The sequence below is a fragment of the Nelumbo nucifera genome, chromosome 5 (assembly GCF_055504915.1).
Source record: "Nelumbo nucifera cultivar China Antique chromosome 5, China Antique-T2T, whole genome shotgun sequence".
Classification (NCBI taxonomy): domain Eukaryota; kingdom Viridiplantae; phylum Streptophyta; class Magnoliopsida; order Proteales; family Nelumbonaceae; genus Nelumbo; species Nelumbo nucifera.
This window is the reverse complement of record NC_142653.1, coordinates 33823608-33841775: the sequence shown is the minus strand read 5'-3', so window position 1 is coordinate 33841775 and position 18168 is coordinate 33823608. Positions and strand designations below refer to the sequence as shown.

The 18168-nt window shown below is 37.2% G+C and overlaps 1 protein-coding gene across 4 annotated transcripts; it reads left to right on the top strand.

Moving 5' to 3' along the window:
* Positions 1-6000: 6000 nt before the first annotated feature.
* Positions 6001-11437, top strand: LOC104599904 (tubby-like F-box protein 8). 4 transcript variants are annotated; one of them, XM_010262649.3, is made up of 7 exons: positions 6291-6513; positions 6669-6771; positions 7096-7257; positions 8070-8539; positions 8784-8871; positions 10014-10146; positions 10542-11437. In XM_010262649.3, exons 4-7 carry the CDS (start codon positions 8195-8197, stop codon positions 11242-11244), a joined length of 1269 nt encoding a protein of 422 aa, XP_010260951.1. In that variant the 5' UTR covers positions 6291-6513; positions 6669-6771; positions 7096-7257; positions 8070-8194; the 3' UTR covers positions 11245-11437. The 4 variants fall into 4 exon arrangements, with proteins under 4 accessions (XP_010260950.1, XP_019053783.1, XP_010260951.1 ...); XM_088889119.1 differs by having other exon boundaries at positions 6293-6513; positions 6676-6771; XM_010262648.3 differs by lacking the exon at positions 6669-6771 and having other exon boundaries at positions 6001-6513.
* Positions 11438-18168: the final 6731 nt, after the last annotated feature.

The window sequence follows — 18168 nt, the reverse complement described above, 5'->3', positions numbered from 1 at the left end:
TTCAACTTTCATCATTCATGGATTCAGAAGAGAATTCCAGTACAAGGCATACCACCGACACTGATATTGCAGAGGGGGTCACTGAAAATGGAAGGCATGCGTCTTCAAGTTTCAGGGTCTGTTTGATAGCAATATTGAATTGGCATGTAGAACTGGATGACTTTTGGTTTCATGCCTTTTAGTGGATATAAGGTCATACAATAAAATATTTAGACATATAAATTAAATTTTATTTTAAATTCTTTAAGCCAACTCTATATATCATTTTAGCCATTAAGGAACAATTTGCTTAATGACTTATTCACTAAGAAACAAAACAATAAGTCGTTCAATTCATCAACTTCAACCATTATCAAACGGCCCCTTAATTAGGAAATGTGTATTTATAATTGAATAGGAATTATCGAAAGGGAACCATTGAGACAAGAATTAATTCCACCACTGAAAAAAAAATAAAAATCAAACAAACAGTAAAAGTTGAGAATACCATCCCTTCTTTTTTAGGAGTCTTCTCAATCCAGACCTGCTTCAATAAGAAGTGGAAGATTGATCTAGCAAGCAACTACTATGATGGTATATTGGTATGTACCCACATGGGCCACATCACAATGCACATTCCTTCTTCAACTTATTACTTCTTTTTTTGTTCCCTTCAATGAAGTCTATGATCAAGGTTGTGTTTGGTTTGGCCTTTCTATCAAACCTGAGAAATGAAAAGAAAGGAAAATATGACCAAATAGTGCAAATGTCATCCAAATGTCAAGTGATATTCCCAAATAGATCGCTGTGATGGGACTTCATCAATTGTAGAGAGAAAAGATTATGTAGCAATAATGGTGGCCTTATCACAAAAGCTATGACTTGTAGTGCATGGGCCCCCTTGACAGACTACATACATCCAGAATCAACTTCATGATGAGATTGCAATTATTCAATTTCCATGTATATATTCATGTAAATGATAAAATAAGATTCTTCTAAAACTCTTAATATAATTTACAGATAAGATGGTGATAAATCATTACTTATACAAGTCTTAAGGAATCAAGATATCTCAGTCTCCTACAATTAATTGGGAGCTAAAGAGGGCACAGCTTGCTTTTATTATGACACCCACCTCCAACTATGCTCTTTGAAAAATACCAGTTGAAGTGGAGAATATTTAAATAATTATCATCACTTAGGTACTTAGGTCTAAGAATATAATAAAATTGAAAGTCTAAAATGATTTATGCAAAAATTAAAAGAAAAATGTATGGCCACTCCGGATAATTATCACTAGTCTTTTCAACCTTGAAATACATTTCCCACAACATCTTGTCTCATTAGTTTTTGCTTATGTACTAGAAAAACATGAAGAAACTTTTCTTAGTTTTCTAATTAAATTAAGAGTGATATATATTTTATGAAAAAGCTAAAATTATTATAGTTGTAACCAATTAAATGGATTTTCATTAAAATTGACAAACCATTTTAGGATAATATCTTTTTGACATTATACATATATAAATACATATATACATACAAACCATGTATAGATAGGGAAACCTTTAGGGCAATATCTTTTTAACATTATACACACACATATATATATATATAGACTATGTTTGGTTTAAAGGAAAAGATAGGAAAGTCATTACAAACCATGTATAGGTTTTCCTACGTTTCCTTTCCTTTCCTTCAAACCAAAGACAGCTATAAGGGGAAATTGAAGGTGTTCAACATCCTTCTCCTTCTAAGGAAAATATCTGAAATACATGTTAAGTAATTTTTTTATGAATTTTTAGATAGATTATTGTTGCTGCAAAATTTGGAGCCGAGAATAGGTAATAATTTCCAAGGTTTAAAGACTGCGGGTCCCACCTATTAAGAGTGAAATGGCGTCAAAGGCCCCGATACCTTTCCTAGGGGCGAAGACTCTGATAATAAAATTAGCCAAAATCACATTAGGAGTGTACATGCTAGCTTGGATATGTGCGGGTGTACCTTGAGTTGTGATGCCCTTTTATAGTTAGAATAGCCGGGAAGCGGAGTAATGAGCAAAAGCGGAGTACTCGTCCTGTAGATTGTGAATCTGTGATCACGTAGAGAGGAGCCAAAGAGGCATCGGCTGACCACGTCCCGTTCATAGGTGTGCTGGGAGTAAATGCACCGAGAATGTGTGCCTGTAATAAATTCTCCATAATGACTCGTCATGAGAGTTGCCCTATTGCCCTTAGAGGAGTGTGGAATGGCAGGGGTACCCTTGGCCGACGCCATGTATCGTCTGGTGTGTTGCCTAATATACCTACATCAATTACTATAAAATAAATTAATTTGTTTAATTAATCCCTAGCATATGGAATGTATATATGTAACAATATCTCTTATTACTATACAATAAAAATGACTCTCGTAGAATTCTGGTGGGACATAATTCATATTTGCTACTTTCTTGTTGCTTTCTCTAGGACCACCCATACATTTCCTCAATGTTGCTCTCATCCTCCTAACTTCTCTCTCCCCTCTCTGTCTGCCTTTGTTTGTTCAGCTTCAAGTAATTATCAAAAGAGTTCTTTTTTTTTTCAATTTAGATTGACTTGAATTCATACACGTGTTTTGCATTTTTTTAATTAAACTTGCCTTTGGCATTAACTAATTCAAGAAAATAAATAACAAATCACAAATTTATGAGATGTTCAACGACAAGAGCAGGGGTGGATTCGAGTCAAACTGAGTTGAATAGCATGAAGCTTGAGCTTGCCTTGAGACTGTTCTACAAGGTTCAAACTCGAGCTCAAGCTCGGTTTGAGCTAGAACCTTGAGTTCGAGCTCAGTTCGAGCTCGATTTTGAGAAAAAATGTTTTATAAAAATAAAAAATTATATATAAAAATATTTTTTTATTTAATATTTAAAAAATTAAGAATTATAATATATATATATTATTTTCTATAATTATATATATATATATATATATATATATATATATATATATATATATTCGAGCCGGCTCACAAGCCAAGCTCTAGTAGGCTCGAGCTCGGCTCATTTCATAATCGAGCCAGTGAATTGGGCTCGAGCTTGGCTCGAAGCTCGGTAAAAATCAAGCCGAGCCAAGCTTTTCACGAGCCAAGCTCGAGCAGCTCATGAAAATCTCAACTCGTTGCCACCCCTAGACAAGAGTCCCAATCTGCTCCTCACACCGATCCCACAACATATTTTCAGCCATACATGGGAACATCCCCAGTTCTTATTTATTATATTTTTATGGGAGATGTTCCCAATACACAATGGGATGTGGCTGTGAAGTTAGTATGAGGGGCAGATTTTAATTCGTTTGATAACATGGTTGATTTTATTTTTAAAAATAAAAACATTTTTTACATTAGGAAAAGCAATACAATTTTAATACGTTTGTAAGCCATTTGTGTTGGTAGAAGAAAATTTTTTAAGGGGGCATTCTTTTTTTGGATTTTGAGAGGGGGGAAAGTTGGTCAATGGGATTTTGGTTCCCATTGACCAAGAATTCCATGTTCATTTTTCAGATTAATGTGAGGACTAGGGAAAGTTTATATTCTTGGATAAACGATACCTATCTCCTAGGTGGGTAAATAACTTTCCCACCTAGGAGGAAAGTTACTGATACTTGAATGAGACAAAAATGCCCCTTTTAATAATGGATTTTTTGACTAAAATGATCATTACCTTATTTACCTGAGAAATAAAAGAACATGGGTAAATGCACTTACCCGGGTAAATGTTTCCCAAGAAAAACTTACCCAGGTAAGTAACTTTCCGCAAAGCGGAATGGGCCAAAAAGAGCCTTAAAAGTGAGTGTTGTTTAAAAAAAATTATTTTTTAATGTTTGTTGATATATTATTTGCTACATATTTTCTTAATATTTCTTTCATTTCTATGTAATTTTCTACCTTCATACTTACACTAACTATAATATCTAATTAGTTTTCATACTTGTGCGTTTATAATTCCAGCATGACAACTTGACATTTCTAAATTACTGTTATATTCTCAACAACTCTTGGCTTTACCTTCACATTTTGAAAATGTAGAATTTTGCTTTTAATCTTCCCACCCTCTCTCTCTCTTCATCCCTTTCCTTAAATTCTGGAGAAAGGGAAATACTATCCATATCATCAATTCACCATCGCAAATACTGAAATACATGTGAGAGTGGTCTTCCTTTTATCACCAATTAGGTGATTTTGGTTGTGAATAAAATTGGGAATGACGTAGAGGGTGTTTGGTTCCGTTTACATTTATTCAGTATGAGGGTGCCAAATAGGCACCACTTCAATATTTTCTCTCTATTGTTCTTCTGCATGCCTTGTGGTGCCTAGTGGCACCTATTTGTCATAAATGGTTGTAATTATTTCATTTTTTGATTTTATTAGTAAATAAAATATAAACGTTTATTCAATAAATATAAATGGAACCAAACACATACATAGTATGCATTTGATATAATTTCCATTTATTAAATAAATGTTTGTATTTAATTTTTGTTCAAAATTGAAAAAACTAATTGATAAACTGTTTATTAATAATTGGGCGCTATAGGCACTACATCAATGAAACAGTGAATAAATCCTCAACGGTTGGGAGAAGTGTTAAAAGAAAACTTCCCCATTCATAATGCACACATAAATCAAGACTTACCTATGCATACGAATTATCAATGATAAGATAAATACTAATAACATCATTTATCAAATAAACGAAAGTGATACAAAACATCGCCATAATAAAACTCACTACTCCTCACAAAGAGCGCCTCGTACCAACCTCACAACACAGCGCAGCCGTGAATTAGGAATATCATCTCAGCGCGCTGTGTGAGTAACATATCCGGATTCATAACATTAATGTCGGTGGTCAAAGGAAAAACTTACTCTCAAGTATGGATGGAGGGAAAGGCTCCTTCCGGACCTTCCGACGTGGATAATAATGCCACGGCGATATAAAAGTCTATATACCGTCGGATGCTTCAAGGAGTGAAAATGAAACAGGAGTGGAGGGAGGATGAGGAACCTTTTCTACGAAAAGCTTCGCTGCGAAAGAGTAGGCTCAATAGTCTTTCTACGCACTCTCATACACGTGTGTCAATGCTGACTTGGCACTCTCCCCCACTGCCACTACCCCTTTTTCCCCGGTCTCCAGGTTGATGGACCAAAATCTGCATCAGTTAAATTCGACGTCCAAACCAACCTAGAGTCAACAAGACAAATTCGACAGATCTGATCAGACGGTCAGAAGCTTCCCAGGATGGTATACGTGGCAATCATCTTGGGGATATAAAACCAATCACACCAAACATTTACCTGCTTGTACAGTGTACACGCTTCACTCTCAAGTAGGATCAAGGGGCAGAGGAGCCGTGTCGACGCAAAAGACATCAGCAGACCTCCTTGTCCGATTCACAAAAAAAGTCAGAAAGAAACCTACCTCCAAACCAAACACCACCCAAGGGTAGTTTCGTCTTTTTGTAACCGACATACCATACCGTGGATTTCGGATAAGACGACAGACGAACCCAGCAGCGCCGTTGGATGTAATTACTGGCTTTACCTACCCGGTGAGGCGGTGACGTCGTTGATACAATACAAATTACAAAATCTAATAAACTAATAAGCTATTAAACAAGTAAGTATCATTTTCACATGAACTCACGATGGGTCAAAGGACATGATAGCGAAAATTGCGCTTACTCAGGGCCACTCCTGTCATTTTACATTTATCAGGCAAGGAATTCATGATGAGAGCGTACTCTGCTCACAAATTTTCTCTTCTCGCATATGTCATGAGCTATCTCTTTATTTTCTAATTTAGTAAAATTTACATCCGTTAGATCTGAATAATCCGGTTCTAATAAAAATTCTGATGGGTCCAGATACGGTGTATCTTATCACGCAATGCACGGCTGGATGGTTTCCGAGAAGGTTCTGGCTAAACGCCGCGTGGTGCGTCAAAGTCAAGATTCAAGCGGAGCCCTTCCAGGCCACTAGGCCAAACGAGGAGAGTGGCCGTGGCAACGGGTGACTGGTGAGGGCTAAAATGCGCTGGGTCTCCCTGCAACTTTACTCAGTCAGTCAGTAACGTAACGGAACGGAAAGTCAAAGGGGGACAGAGTCTGGGTGTGAAGTATCATTGCTTTAGAAGTTTAGAGCCGAGTTTTTGGTCTAAATCAGTACTTAATTAAGTTAATTAATAAAATACATATAGGTAGTCTTTCTTTCTGTTGTTCGTGTCTTTGTGAGGTGAATTTAATCAGGTTTGAGGTCCGAGGGTCGCAGAAGGTGAGGAAAGTGAGAGTGCTTAGAGAGAGAGGAAATGAGAAACCGTGTTCTAAAGCGAAGGATCTGATTTGTTTGGGCAGAGAGAGAGAGAACTAGGAGGGAAGCTTAGGCTTAGCTGCTTCTGATTTTCTTTTATATGATCTGGGCTCTGGTGTAAAGATCTCTGCTTTTACGGGCGTTTTTTGCGGATATTTTGCTTGGTTTTTTGTTGGTTTTCAGGTAGAGATCTCTGGTTTCGGGTGTTCTACTTTTGATTTTCTCTTTTCCTTTTTTGAGGTGTGGATTAATAGGGATTTTTTTATAAAACCCATCGTGCTTTTTAAAAAATTATGGGCATTTGGGGTCGTTTTTGAAAATTGTTTCTGTGCAAGGAGCTGGTAGGAAGGGAAGCTCGGATTTTCGGTTCGCGCTTGAGGTTTCATGTGATTGCGAGCTCGGATTATCATGTTCCGTCGTTGCTACTGACATGTTTTTAAAGTTCGTCCAATCGTCCTCATTTCTCTTGTTCTTGAGCTCAGAATCGCTTTGGTGTCTTTAAAAATGCGGAGAAAAAACGCGGTGTTTCTTCGATTCTTTTGATTCATCCATTGTTTATTAACTACAAAGGATAAATTTACTTTTCTCCGCTTAGTTCTTCGATTTTTCCGCCATTCCCGTTTAATCACTGAAGTAAAACTGGATTTTTCTTACCTTATTGTTCGGTTTTCTCAGAAAATTGCCTAGAAATATTTTATATCCTTTTTTGTTTATTTTTCTTTTTCCTGAACTTTGATTCTGAGCTTCAGTTTGGGTTTCTTGCAGAGCTTCTGGAGATTATTGAGCTTTCTGGATCTCTCGCTCACGTCTCCGGAGGCGCCGGCGTATGAGCGTGAAGCTTTGAGCAAGCTTATATCGGTTGTGGTGAACGTGGCGTTTGTTGTTGGCACACTGTTAGCCTTGTAACTCGCTGCGGTCTGATAACAGGTTAGCCTTCTTGCCCGATTTTGCAGGCTCACGCAAAGTTGGTTTTCCAACTTGCGGTGTGATAGCATACGCAGGTGAGATGGGCTATTGGAATTGATGAGAACCAGTCAATCTTAGCCCACAGTCAAGCAACACCTTAGAGAAAACATAGTAAACCCGAAATAACCAACGGCTGATGATCTGATACTGTAGTAGATCATTATGCACGTTAGTGTTTCTTTGTGAGGTTTCATTATTCCATGATTTTCTTTGCACTTTCTCAATTTTTTTTTTTTATGCTGTCTGGGTTTCCATGGCATTTGAGATCTGGGTGTGTTAAAATTGCAGAGAAGAATCACTATATGTTTTTGTTTGATAGTTTTCTTTTTTGTGTCTTGTTCTGGGTCTCTTCCCTCTCTTGACAACATTTGTGTTCTGGGTCTCTTCCCTTTTTGGGGATTCTTATCTTACGGGGCTATTTGTTCAGTGGAGTTGCTTTTTGGGTTCTTATCTGCCTTTTCCATTTGAACTAGTTCGATCTTAAGAGGTATAAGAATTAGATTGGTTTTGCAATTGAAGAGCAACTGGGATTGTCAAAGAATATTTAAAAACTTGAAAAAGTTATATCTAGCAAAAGCTTGGTATTTTAGGCCTCTTTGGTGTCCATGTGAGGCTTCCTTTACTGGGCTATCACTTTTTCTTTGTCTGTTATTTTTTTTTGGCTTTTGTCTTTTTATATTTATATATATTTCCCTCGCTTCGTCTAGCTTTTTTTTTCCTTGGTTCTTAAGATTTGTAGCAAGAATTTTGAATAATCTCTGCTTCATTTGCAGTTAATGTTTCCATATCCATAGGGTCGGTGATCACCATTGATTCTGAGTTGAAGAAAATATATGCAATTTCTTGGAGTTAGAATTATCCTGGTGGTGTGACCCGTTTGTTAGTTTCGGGGGGTTAAATGTCATTCCGTAGCATAGTTCGTGACGTGAGGGATAGCATTGGGAGTTTATCCAGGAGAAGCTTCGATGTCAGGCTTACAGGTCACCATAGGGGCAAGTCTCAAAGTTCAGTCTATGAGTTGCATGATGAACCTGTGGTTCAGAATAGCTGCTGGGCTAGTCTCCCCCCTGAGCTACTTCGAGATGTGATTAAGAGGTTGGAGGCAAGTGAAAGTACATGGCCTTCTCGCAAGCATGTTGTTGCTTGTGCAGCTGTTTGCAGGTCATGGAGGGAAATGTGTAAAGAAATTGTCAAGAGTCCAGAGTTCAGTGGGAAGCTTACCTTTCCAGTCTCCTTAAAACAGGTTTGTTCTTGTTATTCTTTCTTTTCTGCTATTTGTAATGCAAGGTTCAGATGAAATTTTTCTAGTGAAGATTTAACTTCCAACATTCCATTGATCTGGCTGCTTTGCCATCATATTTGCAGATGTTATTTAAAGTAGAAAGGGATGATTTTCTAATAGTGTGTAGTGTTTACCCTTATTTATTACTATTATTTGACCAGTAGTTTCTATAGCTTTGCTAATCCTACTTCCTTTGATATTTCAGCCTGGGCCTCGCGATGGAACTATTCAATGCTTCATTAAGCGGGATAAGTCTAGTTTAACCTACCACCTTTTCCTGTGCCTTAGCCCAGGTAATTTCTACCTGCCAATAAGTTGCTAGTTTGTGAAATGACTGAAATCTCTGAAGTCTTTTCTGTGACTTAATTTTCTCTTATGATTATTTGTTGGATATCATCACATCCTGATACATTGAGATGTTTTGTATAGGATAGTAGAAGGCATGGAATTTCATTTATTCATTTAAAATTATATTCTTATTTTATTATAAACTTGGTTAAAAACATGGGAAATTTTACTGATAAAAAACTTGAGCATATTAATGCTGATCCATTGAACGTTGTTACAACTGCGTTTGTTAAGCTCCTGCTTTTTCCGTGTGCTTCATTTCTATAAATTTTACTTGAGAGTCGGACATGTACTTGAGAGCTGCAAGTTTTGCCCTCCTTTCTATGTTTTAGATGTGGAGTCATCATTATACATCACACAATGAGTAACGTGCAATTATTTCTCCTTTTGTGAATTTCCATTAAATAGCAATGGAGTTGTGTGAATGCGGTTACCATGATAAAGTAATAAAGTTTTGCTTAGCAATAAATAGGATCAATAATACCAAGTTACTAACTGCTAAGATCCCACCATGGAGTTTATCTGCTGGATCTAGTAACTTTCAGTGATTGCTTGGTTGCCTCCAAGGAATTCTTTCCCCTTTTCTTATCATTGAGAATAAAGGAGAAAACTGGACTAAATGAAGGAAAAAACTGGAGAAGAAGGTTTCTGATCCATGGTGGGGAAAGGAGAGGGCACTTGAGTGGGAATAAATGGAAATAGGGAATTAGTGCAAAACAGAAATATCCTTCCATCAACATGCGTATTTTCCTTGAAGCATTTCTTATTTGAGTAGGGAAAAAGAAAATATGAACTCCCAACCAAAAAAAGAACGAAAAATGATCCAAACTGTCTTCTGTCTTGCCGAAATGCATATGTGGATTTTCTTTTGATGCCATCTCATCATAGAAATGAAACCGCTCCACTAGTTGAAATACTTTGAACAAAAAGCACTGGAGTTTGTCATTTCTTGACAAAAATTCTGGGTGAGACTTTTTTGTTCCCCGTGGGGACTAGTTTGCTGCTATTAAAACATTTCCTATTACTTCTTTTGCCATTTTTGGTGTTAGTATATGCTTAATTCTCTGTTTATGCTTTCATTTTGCAGCTTTGCTTGTTGAAAATGGGAAATTCCTTCTCTCTGCCAAAAGGAACAGGCGGACTACCTGCACAGAATACGTGATTTCCATGGATGCTGATAACATATCAAGATCGAGCAGCACCTACATTGGAAAGCTGAGGTAATGAAATAAATTATACAACCCATAACCTAATAATTATTTCCTATTGCGGTGTTGTTAAGAAATATCCTCGTGATTATGTTAACAAATTTTTTGTTGATAACCAAAATGAAAATAAAAAAAAAAAAGATTCTTAGCTTAAGATTGGAAAAAGGGAAGGATCAGAATCAACAGATATATGTTTTACCCATGGGTTGAGCTCTATGGCCATCTGATGAATGATGGATTCATTTTTCTTTTTCCCCTTTTTATGCATTATGGATGGAAGACAGCATAGTAGTCTCCACCATTTTTATGTGTATATATTCCTTTTCCCCCTTTTTTGTATGAATGATGCATTCATTCCAATTGTTTTGGCATCCAAGATCACGTCCAATTCTGTTTGTTGTTTTCAGGTCGAATTTCCTCGGTACAAAATTTATAATTTATGACACCCAGCCACCCTACAATGGTGCCCATGTCTCCCCACCGGGTCGGAGTCGTAGATTCTACTCAAAGAAAGTGTCACCCAAAGTGCCAACCGGCAGTTACAACATTGCCCAGGTTACATACGAGCTGAATGTGCTGGGCACACGGGGCCCTCGTAGGATGCATTGCGTTATGCACTCTATCCCTGCCTCAGCCCTTGATGCTGGTGGGTCTGTCCCTGGTCAGCCTGAGTTGCTTCCTCGATCCCTGGAGGACTCATTTGGGAGTATTTCCTTCTCAAAATCGATTGACCATTCGACTGAGTTCAGCAGCTCCCGGTTCTCAGACATTGCCGGGCCCCGTGATGATGATGGAGGCAAGGAGAGGCCATTGGTTCTCCGAAACAAGGCTCCGAGGTGGCACGAGCAGTTGCAGTGTTGGTGCTTGAACTTCCGCGGGCGGGTAACAGTTGCCTCTGTAAAGAACTTCCAGCTGATTGCAGCCACACAACCTGCTGCAGGTGCTCCAACGCCATCCCAACCAACCCAATCAGAGCATGACAAGATCATCCTGCAGTTTGGCAAGGTCGGGAAGGACATGTTCACCATGGACTACCGCTATCCTCTCTCTGCATTTCAGGCGTTTGCAATTTGCTTGAGCAGCTTTGACACCAAGTTGGCGTGTGAATAGAAGAAGATCACCATGGCAAAAAGGAGGGACAGAGTGTAGCCCGGTGATGATCTTTTTTTTCTTTCTTCTCTCTAGGATAGGAAATGGTTTCAATGTAGCAAGTTGCTGTAAAACTCATTGTAACTGTGGTGTGCAGCACAACTGCACGCATTAGTGGGAAATCTTTACATCCTTTCTCTTTTTCTTTTTCCCATTTTTTTCATCGTCTCCATTTCCATTGTTTTATCTTCCTGGAAAGTCAACTGCATGTGATGCCTGCCTTAAATTTATTCGCCTTTTTATATATAATTTCTTCTATGTTACGGACTTTACTCTCAAGTTTTTTAATTTTTTTTCTTTGTCTGAAAGAATCCGTATTTGTATTTGCTCAAATGAAAATATGGAATGGTTCTTGGCTTTTGGGAGTCATGTGAATATGCTCGCCTTGTTCTGTGTTGTTGTCCATCAAGAACACTATAACATCGTCATTGCTTGTCGGTTGAGCTTCGTAGATTCTGCATCTTCTGTTTACATGCCAATACACACCGCATATGAATGAATTTAAGTCCAGTCAGGGCCAGTTGAGCTGACAGACCTGAATGATTATTATACAAGTGTTCAAAAATATTGCAAGGTATTCTGTATCTTATTGATATTTTGAACTTTAGATATGGGTCAGATTTTCAAAGGGTAAACACGTAAGACAAAAATATTTGACTCCTACTGGATGAAGAGAATGCATCCAATAGAGGTATTTATATAATGTTTAAAGTTTAGGGTTTAAGGGTAGGATTTTTTTTTAAAGGATAGGATTTAGGCTTCAAGGTTTAAAGGTTTAGATTTTAAAATTTAGGCCCTGTTTGGTTTATGGGAATAGAGGTTTAGAATCGGTTATTCTAATTCCAAGTTTCCAATTGGATGGAATCAGAATCCTATTTTTCATTCCTGCTGGAATGTTATTCTTTCATTTGAGGGAATGGCTATTTTCTGTTCTTTCCTTGGAAATGAAATCCCATTTCTACTGATTTTAATTTCTATTTTTATTTTTGTCTGAACCAAACAAATTATGAGAATGATTTGCTTCAATTCCGATTTCAATTATAAATCAAACGGACCCTTAGATTTAGAGTACAAAATGTGGTTAGAGTTTAAGGATTTAGACTTTAAGATTTAAAGGTTTAGACTTTAGATTATAGAGTTTAAAGTCTAGGAGTAGGATTTTTAGGGTTTAAAAGGTTTAGACCTAGGGTTCAGGACGCATGTTATACGGAGCAAAGTATTGTCCCATAAGACAGCGTGAGTGGAGCAGTTGTTCAGTTCCACCTGTGCCCCTACAGTATCATTTGGTATTGTACGACATTATTTCAGTATTAAACCATACAGAATAGTCAACCTAAATATTAAATAAAAGAGTAACAAAATATACTACACAAAACGGGGGGTATCCCTACCCCATGCCCCATGTATCATATCATTCATAGAGATATAATTGAAATGCCAACCTAGACTAGAAGAAGAACATCCCGACAACAGAGCTTAATCAAACAGAGGTGGGTGGTGTTTCCTACCCCCGTGTGTGCACAGGCTCTCTCTGTGGTGAGGTCAGTGCACCTCAAGGGCACCCTGTCCCAACCACCTCATGACTCATGAGCCCCCCTCCCCCCCGGTAATGTATATTATGTAATGCCAAAAAAATATTTAATTTAAAAAATGAAAATTTCTATTGAATGGTATGAAACTATGAATCCCTCAGTTCTCAAATCATGCTGCTTCCAAATTAAAGTTATAAAATTATCTCAGTGACAAATCAAACCTAACTTTGTTTTCCGAACTCAAATAAAAATCTAGCATAAAGTGTATTCTGATATGACATTACTTTTCCTACTCTTTGCTGTACATATATGCTTTGAAATTTGTTTGGGATTTGAATGGTTGGTGGGGCCTTGATACCTTGTCATCCCTTGTAGTCTGTAGTTCTTACCAATAATAAACTTTTATTCTCTTTTACTATTAAAACAAAAGTTTGTGGGCCTACTGAGGTTCTAAGTTAGGAATGATTTTAAGGGTTTTAAAAATACAGATACTGCATTCCTCCTAATTGAAACCAATTCCCTATTTGGTTTGCGTCCCCTCTCCCTCCAAAGCAGAAAGAAAATTCCGAATCAGCTTAACTTATTAAGATGGATGACCAAGAAAGGAAGGCTTTGCATTCTCCAACTGGTTGATGTTTGCTTGCTAGCAGCTAGCCATTAATTCCCTTCCTATAGTTACAACCCGTGTTTTCGAACCTCCGTTGAACGGGATGGTGGGATCGTTTGCCCTAGGAATGGTTCAGGCAATCGGTTTCATTTTACTCTTAACCCGTATTTTGATAAAAAAAACTGTTGATTTGGTCAGTCATCCACTGACCTAAATGATCAAACCATTAACCCATTTGACCCAAATAATAGTTTTGACTATTTTTGTTTTAATTATTTTTTTTTATTTTTTAAATTTGAAATGAATCATCCAAATTGGACGATCAAACCACTGAAAAAAAACTGATGGTCAAAACGATTCCAGTGTCAATTTGGTTTTTAAAGCATTGGTTATAACACTTTCTTTTTCATAAAGCACCACCTCATAGAAAACTTTGTATTAACACTGTTTGACCTACTTGGCTCAGCAGTTGCAATGTTGCTTTCATACAGTGACTCATTGATTCAAAACCGGCGATAGTAGGTAAAAGTGGCTAAAACCCATTCCTTTGTTTGCAGCAGAATTCACTTCAACTTGTAGTCATACCCCCTAGAATATTTCCATTTTTCCCATACCAACCAATGAGATGATCTCACATCAAGGATGGTCCACATCAGATTAAGAAGAAAGCTCTGAACATGAAATAGAACCCAATCAACATTAGAGCAGAAATCTCGATTATACTGGACCCCAACTTTGATTGGGACTGACTCTATTTCTTGTTTATGGTCAATCTGAAAGGGACCACCCTTTGATGTGGGATCAGTGGTCAGTATGTGGGATGCACGTAAATCAAGAGTGAACTTAGCGGTGCAAATGAATCGGATCATGATTTGATTCTATTTGGTCGAATTTGAATCACTCTAGTCAGATTTTTGGATCGGATATTAAGATCATCCCCTATCCGATCCAATGTATTATATATTTATAAATATAAATATATTATTTATATTGCATTTTTATAAATTTATTATATTATTTATTTTTTATAAAAATATGTATACATATGATGAAAATAATTAGTTTTTTTTTTGTATTTTTTGTTTTTTATTTAAATTGGTAAGTTTTATTTTTTTAATAATTTATTATTTTTTAAAGAAAATAAATCGGATCAAATCAGACCCAGAGATCCGATAGGATTCGAATTTAGTTCGAGTTCTATCAGATCTGATCGGATCAGATCGGATCCAACATGAACAATATCGGATCAGATTTGAATATATCCTAATTCAAATCTGATTCAATCTGTTTGCATCCCTAAGTGAACTCATGGATGTGTGCCTTGTGCTAAATTAGATCGCTCGAGCATACTGCAGGATAGAGAGCAATAGAAATCTATTTTTGATAGTCCTCTCCCTTGATTAAAGTTGCTGGACTAAGAAGCTCTCGAAGCTAAAGGGCGCATCAATTCACAAGATTAGGGGTGTCAATGGATCGGTTTTGGATTGGATCTCGTCCAATCCAAAATCAATTTGGATGGATTGGATAGACCAACAAGACATATTGAATTGGACCAATTCAGACTTAAATGGTCCAAATTATTTATTGGATTGGATTGGACCTGGTTCATCCATAATGAATTTATATTAGAATATTGGGTTGGATTGAGCCAATATCTAATCCAATAATATTGGACTTGGTCCAAAATTATCTAAAATATTCATTGGGTTGGATTGGGCCTGATCCATTTGTAATGGATTCACATTGGACTGGATTGGACTGAACCAAATCCAGTCCAATTGACACTCCTATACGAAACTCCTGCCGATCCAAGATCTAGCAAATGACAACAACCTTACCCCTAGCTGTTTTCAAGATTTAAACCCTGCACATACAGAGAAGCTATGAAAATTGCACAAGTAAGATTTCATCCAGGAAAAACCAAAGCTTATGAGGAAAAGCTGTGGATGAATGACCCAGTATTTAGTAATCTTTTCTAAGCCATTTGTTGAGTAGATCATACAGCTGCATCCAACTAGTAAGACCACTCAGCCAGGAAAATATAAGCGGTATTTAGTAATCTTCCTCTCCTTCATTGTGCATACGCAAAGAAACAACTCTACGAAGCAGACAGATGGAATAATCCCAATCCATAGGTTCTGTCTTGTGGAACATACAAATGTGACACATTGTATGGTCAGTGTCATCCAATCTGGCAGATTTGTCCTTTAGGATGTTGTCTAGAGGCATTACAAACTTCAAACCTTATCCACCTTACTACATCTATGTAAAGAGTGTCAATGGATTGGGTATAGGTTGGAATCAAAATCAATTTGAATGGGATGGACGGACCAATAATACAGATTGAATTGGACCAGTCCTCACTTAATGGGCGAAAGTATTTATTGGATTGGACTTGATGCATCTGTAATGATTTATATTAGACTGAATCGGATTGAATTAATGTCTGCATAATTCATTCACAAAAATTAAAATTAATTTGAATAAATTGAACGGTTTAGACATTGAATTAGAGCAGCCCAAAATGGTTCAAAAGTATTCATTAGATTGGATTAGACCTGGTCATTCTATAATGGATTCATATTAGGCTGGGTCGGATTGGATCAATATCGAGTCCATTAACAACCCAAGACTGAGCTCCTCGGTAAAGATGGACTTCTTTTTTCTTGAATGCCTTGGTGTTTATATACGAATACAAAATGGGTTAGGCCCGGCCAAGACCATCAGATCCTTGGGGAATCTTAGGATCTGTTTGGAAACGTTCCACGAGAGTGTTTCTCTCATTCTCGATGCTCTTGCAGAACAAAAACATGTTTGACAAAAAAAAAAAGCAAGAAACAAGTCATTCTCGAGTGAGAATAGCGCCCAAAAAACATGTTCTTTGGGAGTGACAAATTGACACTCCCGGAGAACATGTTCTCAAGGAACGCGCGGTTCTCACATCGTCCCATTTTATTTACGAACACGTATTCGCCCTTCCCATGGAGAGAAGGGGCAACATTGTCATTTCACATTGACGACATAAACTCTCCACCCCTTCAAGCGCTAGTATGAGCAACTTTTTTAACCAAAGTTAAGGCATTGGAACATAAGGTAGTTGAAGCATTTAATGATGGGGCCTACACTTAGCACCGATTTCAAATAAACAAGATAAGTATAAAAACAGTTTAAAATCTGAATTGTATTTGCATTCATGAACCGAAAAAATGATAAATATGTAGTGTACATATTTGTGTTTGCATTGCAACCAAACACAGTCCAATTAATCAAGGATGAGGTGGTAACAACATGGAGACATTATTATGACATGACACATGTTTTTTATGGTTAATTTTATACTTAATGTGGATGGATTTGCAAAACTGATGTTAAGAAATAGTTTTGTTATTCAAACATCATTTCTATTTCTGTAGAACAAAAATGCATTTTAGAAAAACATTTTGCCAAACGTCTTTATTACTCCTGAGGACCAAGAAATAAAATTCTTGTTCTAACACAGGAATTTCTAAAAGAACAGGAACAGGTGGGAACATTACCAAATAGGGCCTTAGAGATCATGACAAAAATATGCTATTAGGTTTTCCAGGCCCATCTGAACAAGAAATTTCCTTAAGGCCAGAATTACTTGCCGTTTAGAGAGTTCAGATCTGCTCCTCATAGAGTGCTTTTCACACCAACCTCACAACATGTCTCAACCACACATCAGGAACATCTCCTGTATTTATATATTATTATTCATAGGAGATGTTTCCTGTGAGTCCGGTGTAAAGTGCGAAAAAATATCCCAATCATTGCTTAGATGGTCCAAAAAGAGGCAACAATCTAGCTGATACTCTTGCTAGACAAAGGGGGTTCTAGGCCTTGTGGCAAACTTGTAAGACAGGGATCCAATATGAGCATTATGTTGTCAGCCTAATGTTTTTTCTATAGTTTGATTGCATATCAGAAGGCATTTCAGAAATGGTTTCAACCAATTATCATATTGAAAATTTTCAACCAAATCCAAATGATCAAAATCAAATTGCTATTTAAATTTATGTCCATTTTAGTACATATGAAATACGAGGAATGTTTCTTTTTTCAATGTTTTCAATGTCAATACCCCACATGAACTAAAAAGGGCAACCGTTTCTAAGATTTGAACTCTAATCACCCATGTCATAATAACATAGTTTTAAAAGATTACCTAGAAATGGAATCGTTCTGGCCACCGATTTTCAGGTTGATGGTTTGATCATTTGGTTCGAATGGATGGTTCATTCTGACAATAAAAATTTTAAAAATAAAAATAAAAAATGGCCAAAAACCGTTGAAAACGGGTCAACGGTTTAATCGCCCAAGTCGATGAATCATTGACCAATTCAATGGTTTTTTGCTAGAAATCGGATTTGAAGTAAAATGAAACCGGTTGCCTGAACAATTCCCGGGCCGAACAGTCCGACCATCCAGGTCAACAACGATTCAAAAACCATACATAAATGGAGTATCTTAACTATTGCACCAGAGCCATAACGGAATCTGCTCCTCACACTTAGGGTGCTTCACATGCACATCCACCGTGCATTGGGAACATCTCCCATAAATAATAACTTATAAGTACGGGAGATATTCCTAATGCATGGGTAGGATGTGCGTGTGAGGCACGTGTGAAGCGCCATTTGTGAGGAGCAGATCCAGTCTCACCAGAGCCCACCTTCATTATCCCACATGGAACTATAGAACAGAAATCGAAGGGCCTAAAAAAAC

Excerpts from the sequence above, each read along its gene's own strand:
- LOC104599904 (XM_010262648.3), top strand. The coding sequence starts at position 8,195 with ATGTCATTCCGTAGCATAGTTCGTGACGTGAGGGATAGCATTGGGAGT. Across the intron at positions 8,540-8,783 it reads TTCCAGTCTCCTTAAAACAG|CCTGGGCCTCGCGATGGAAC; the intron begins GTTTGTTCTTGT and ends TTGATATTTCAG. Across the intron at positions 10,147-10,541 it reads ACCTACATTGGAAAGCTGAG|GTCGAATTTCCTCGGTACAA; the intron begins GTAATGAAATAA and ends TGTTGTTTTCAG.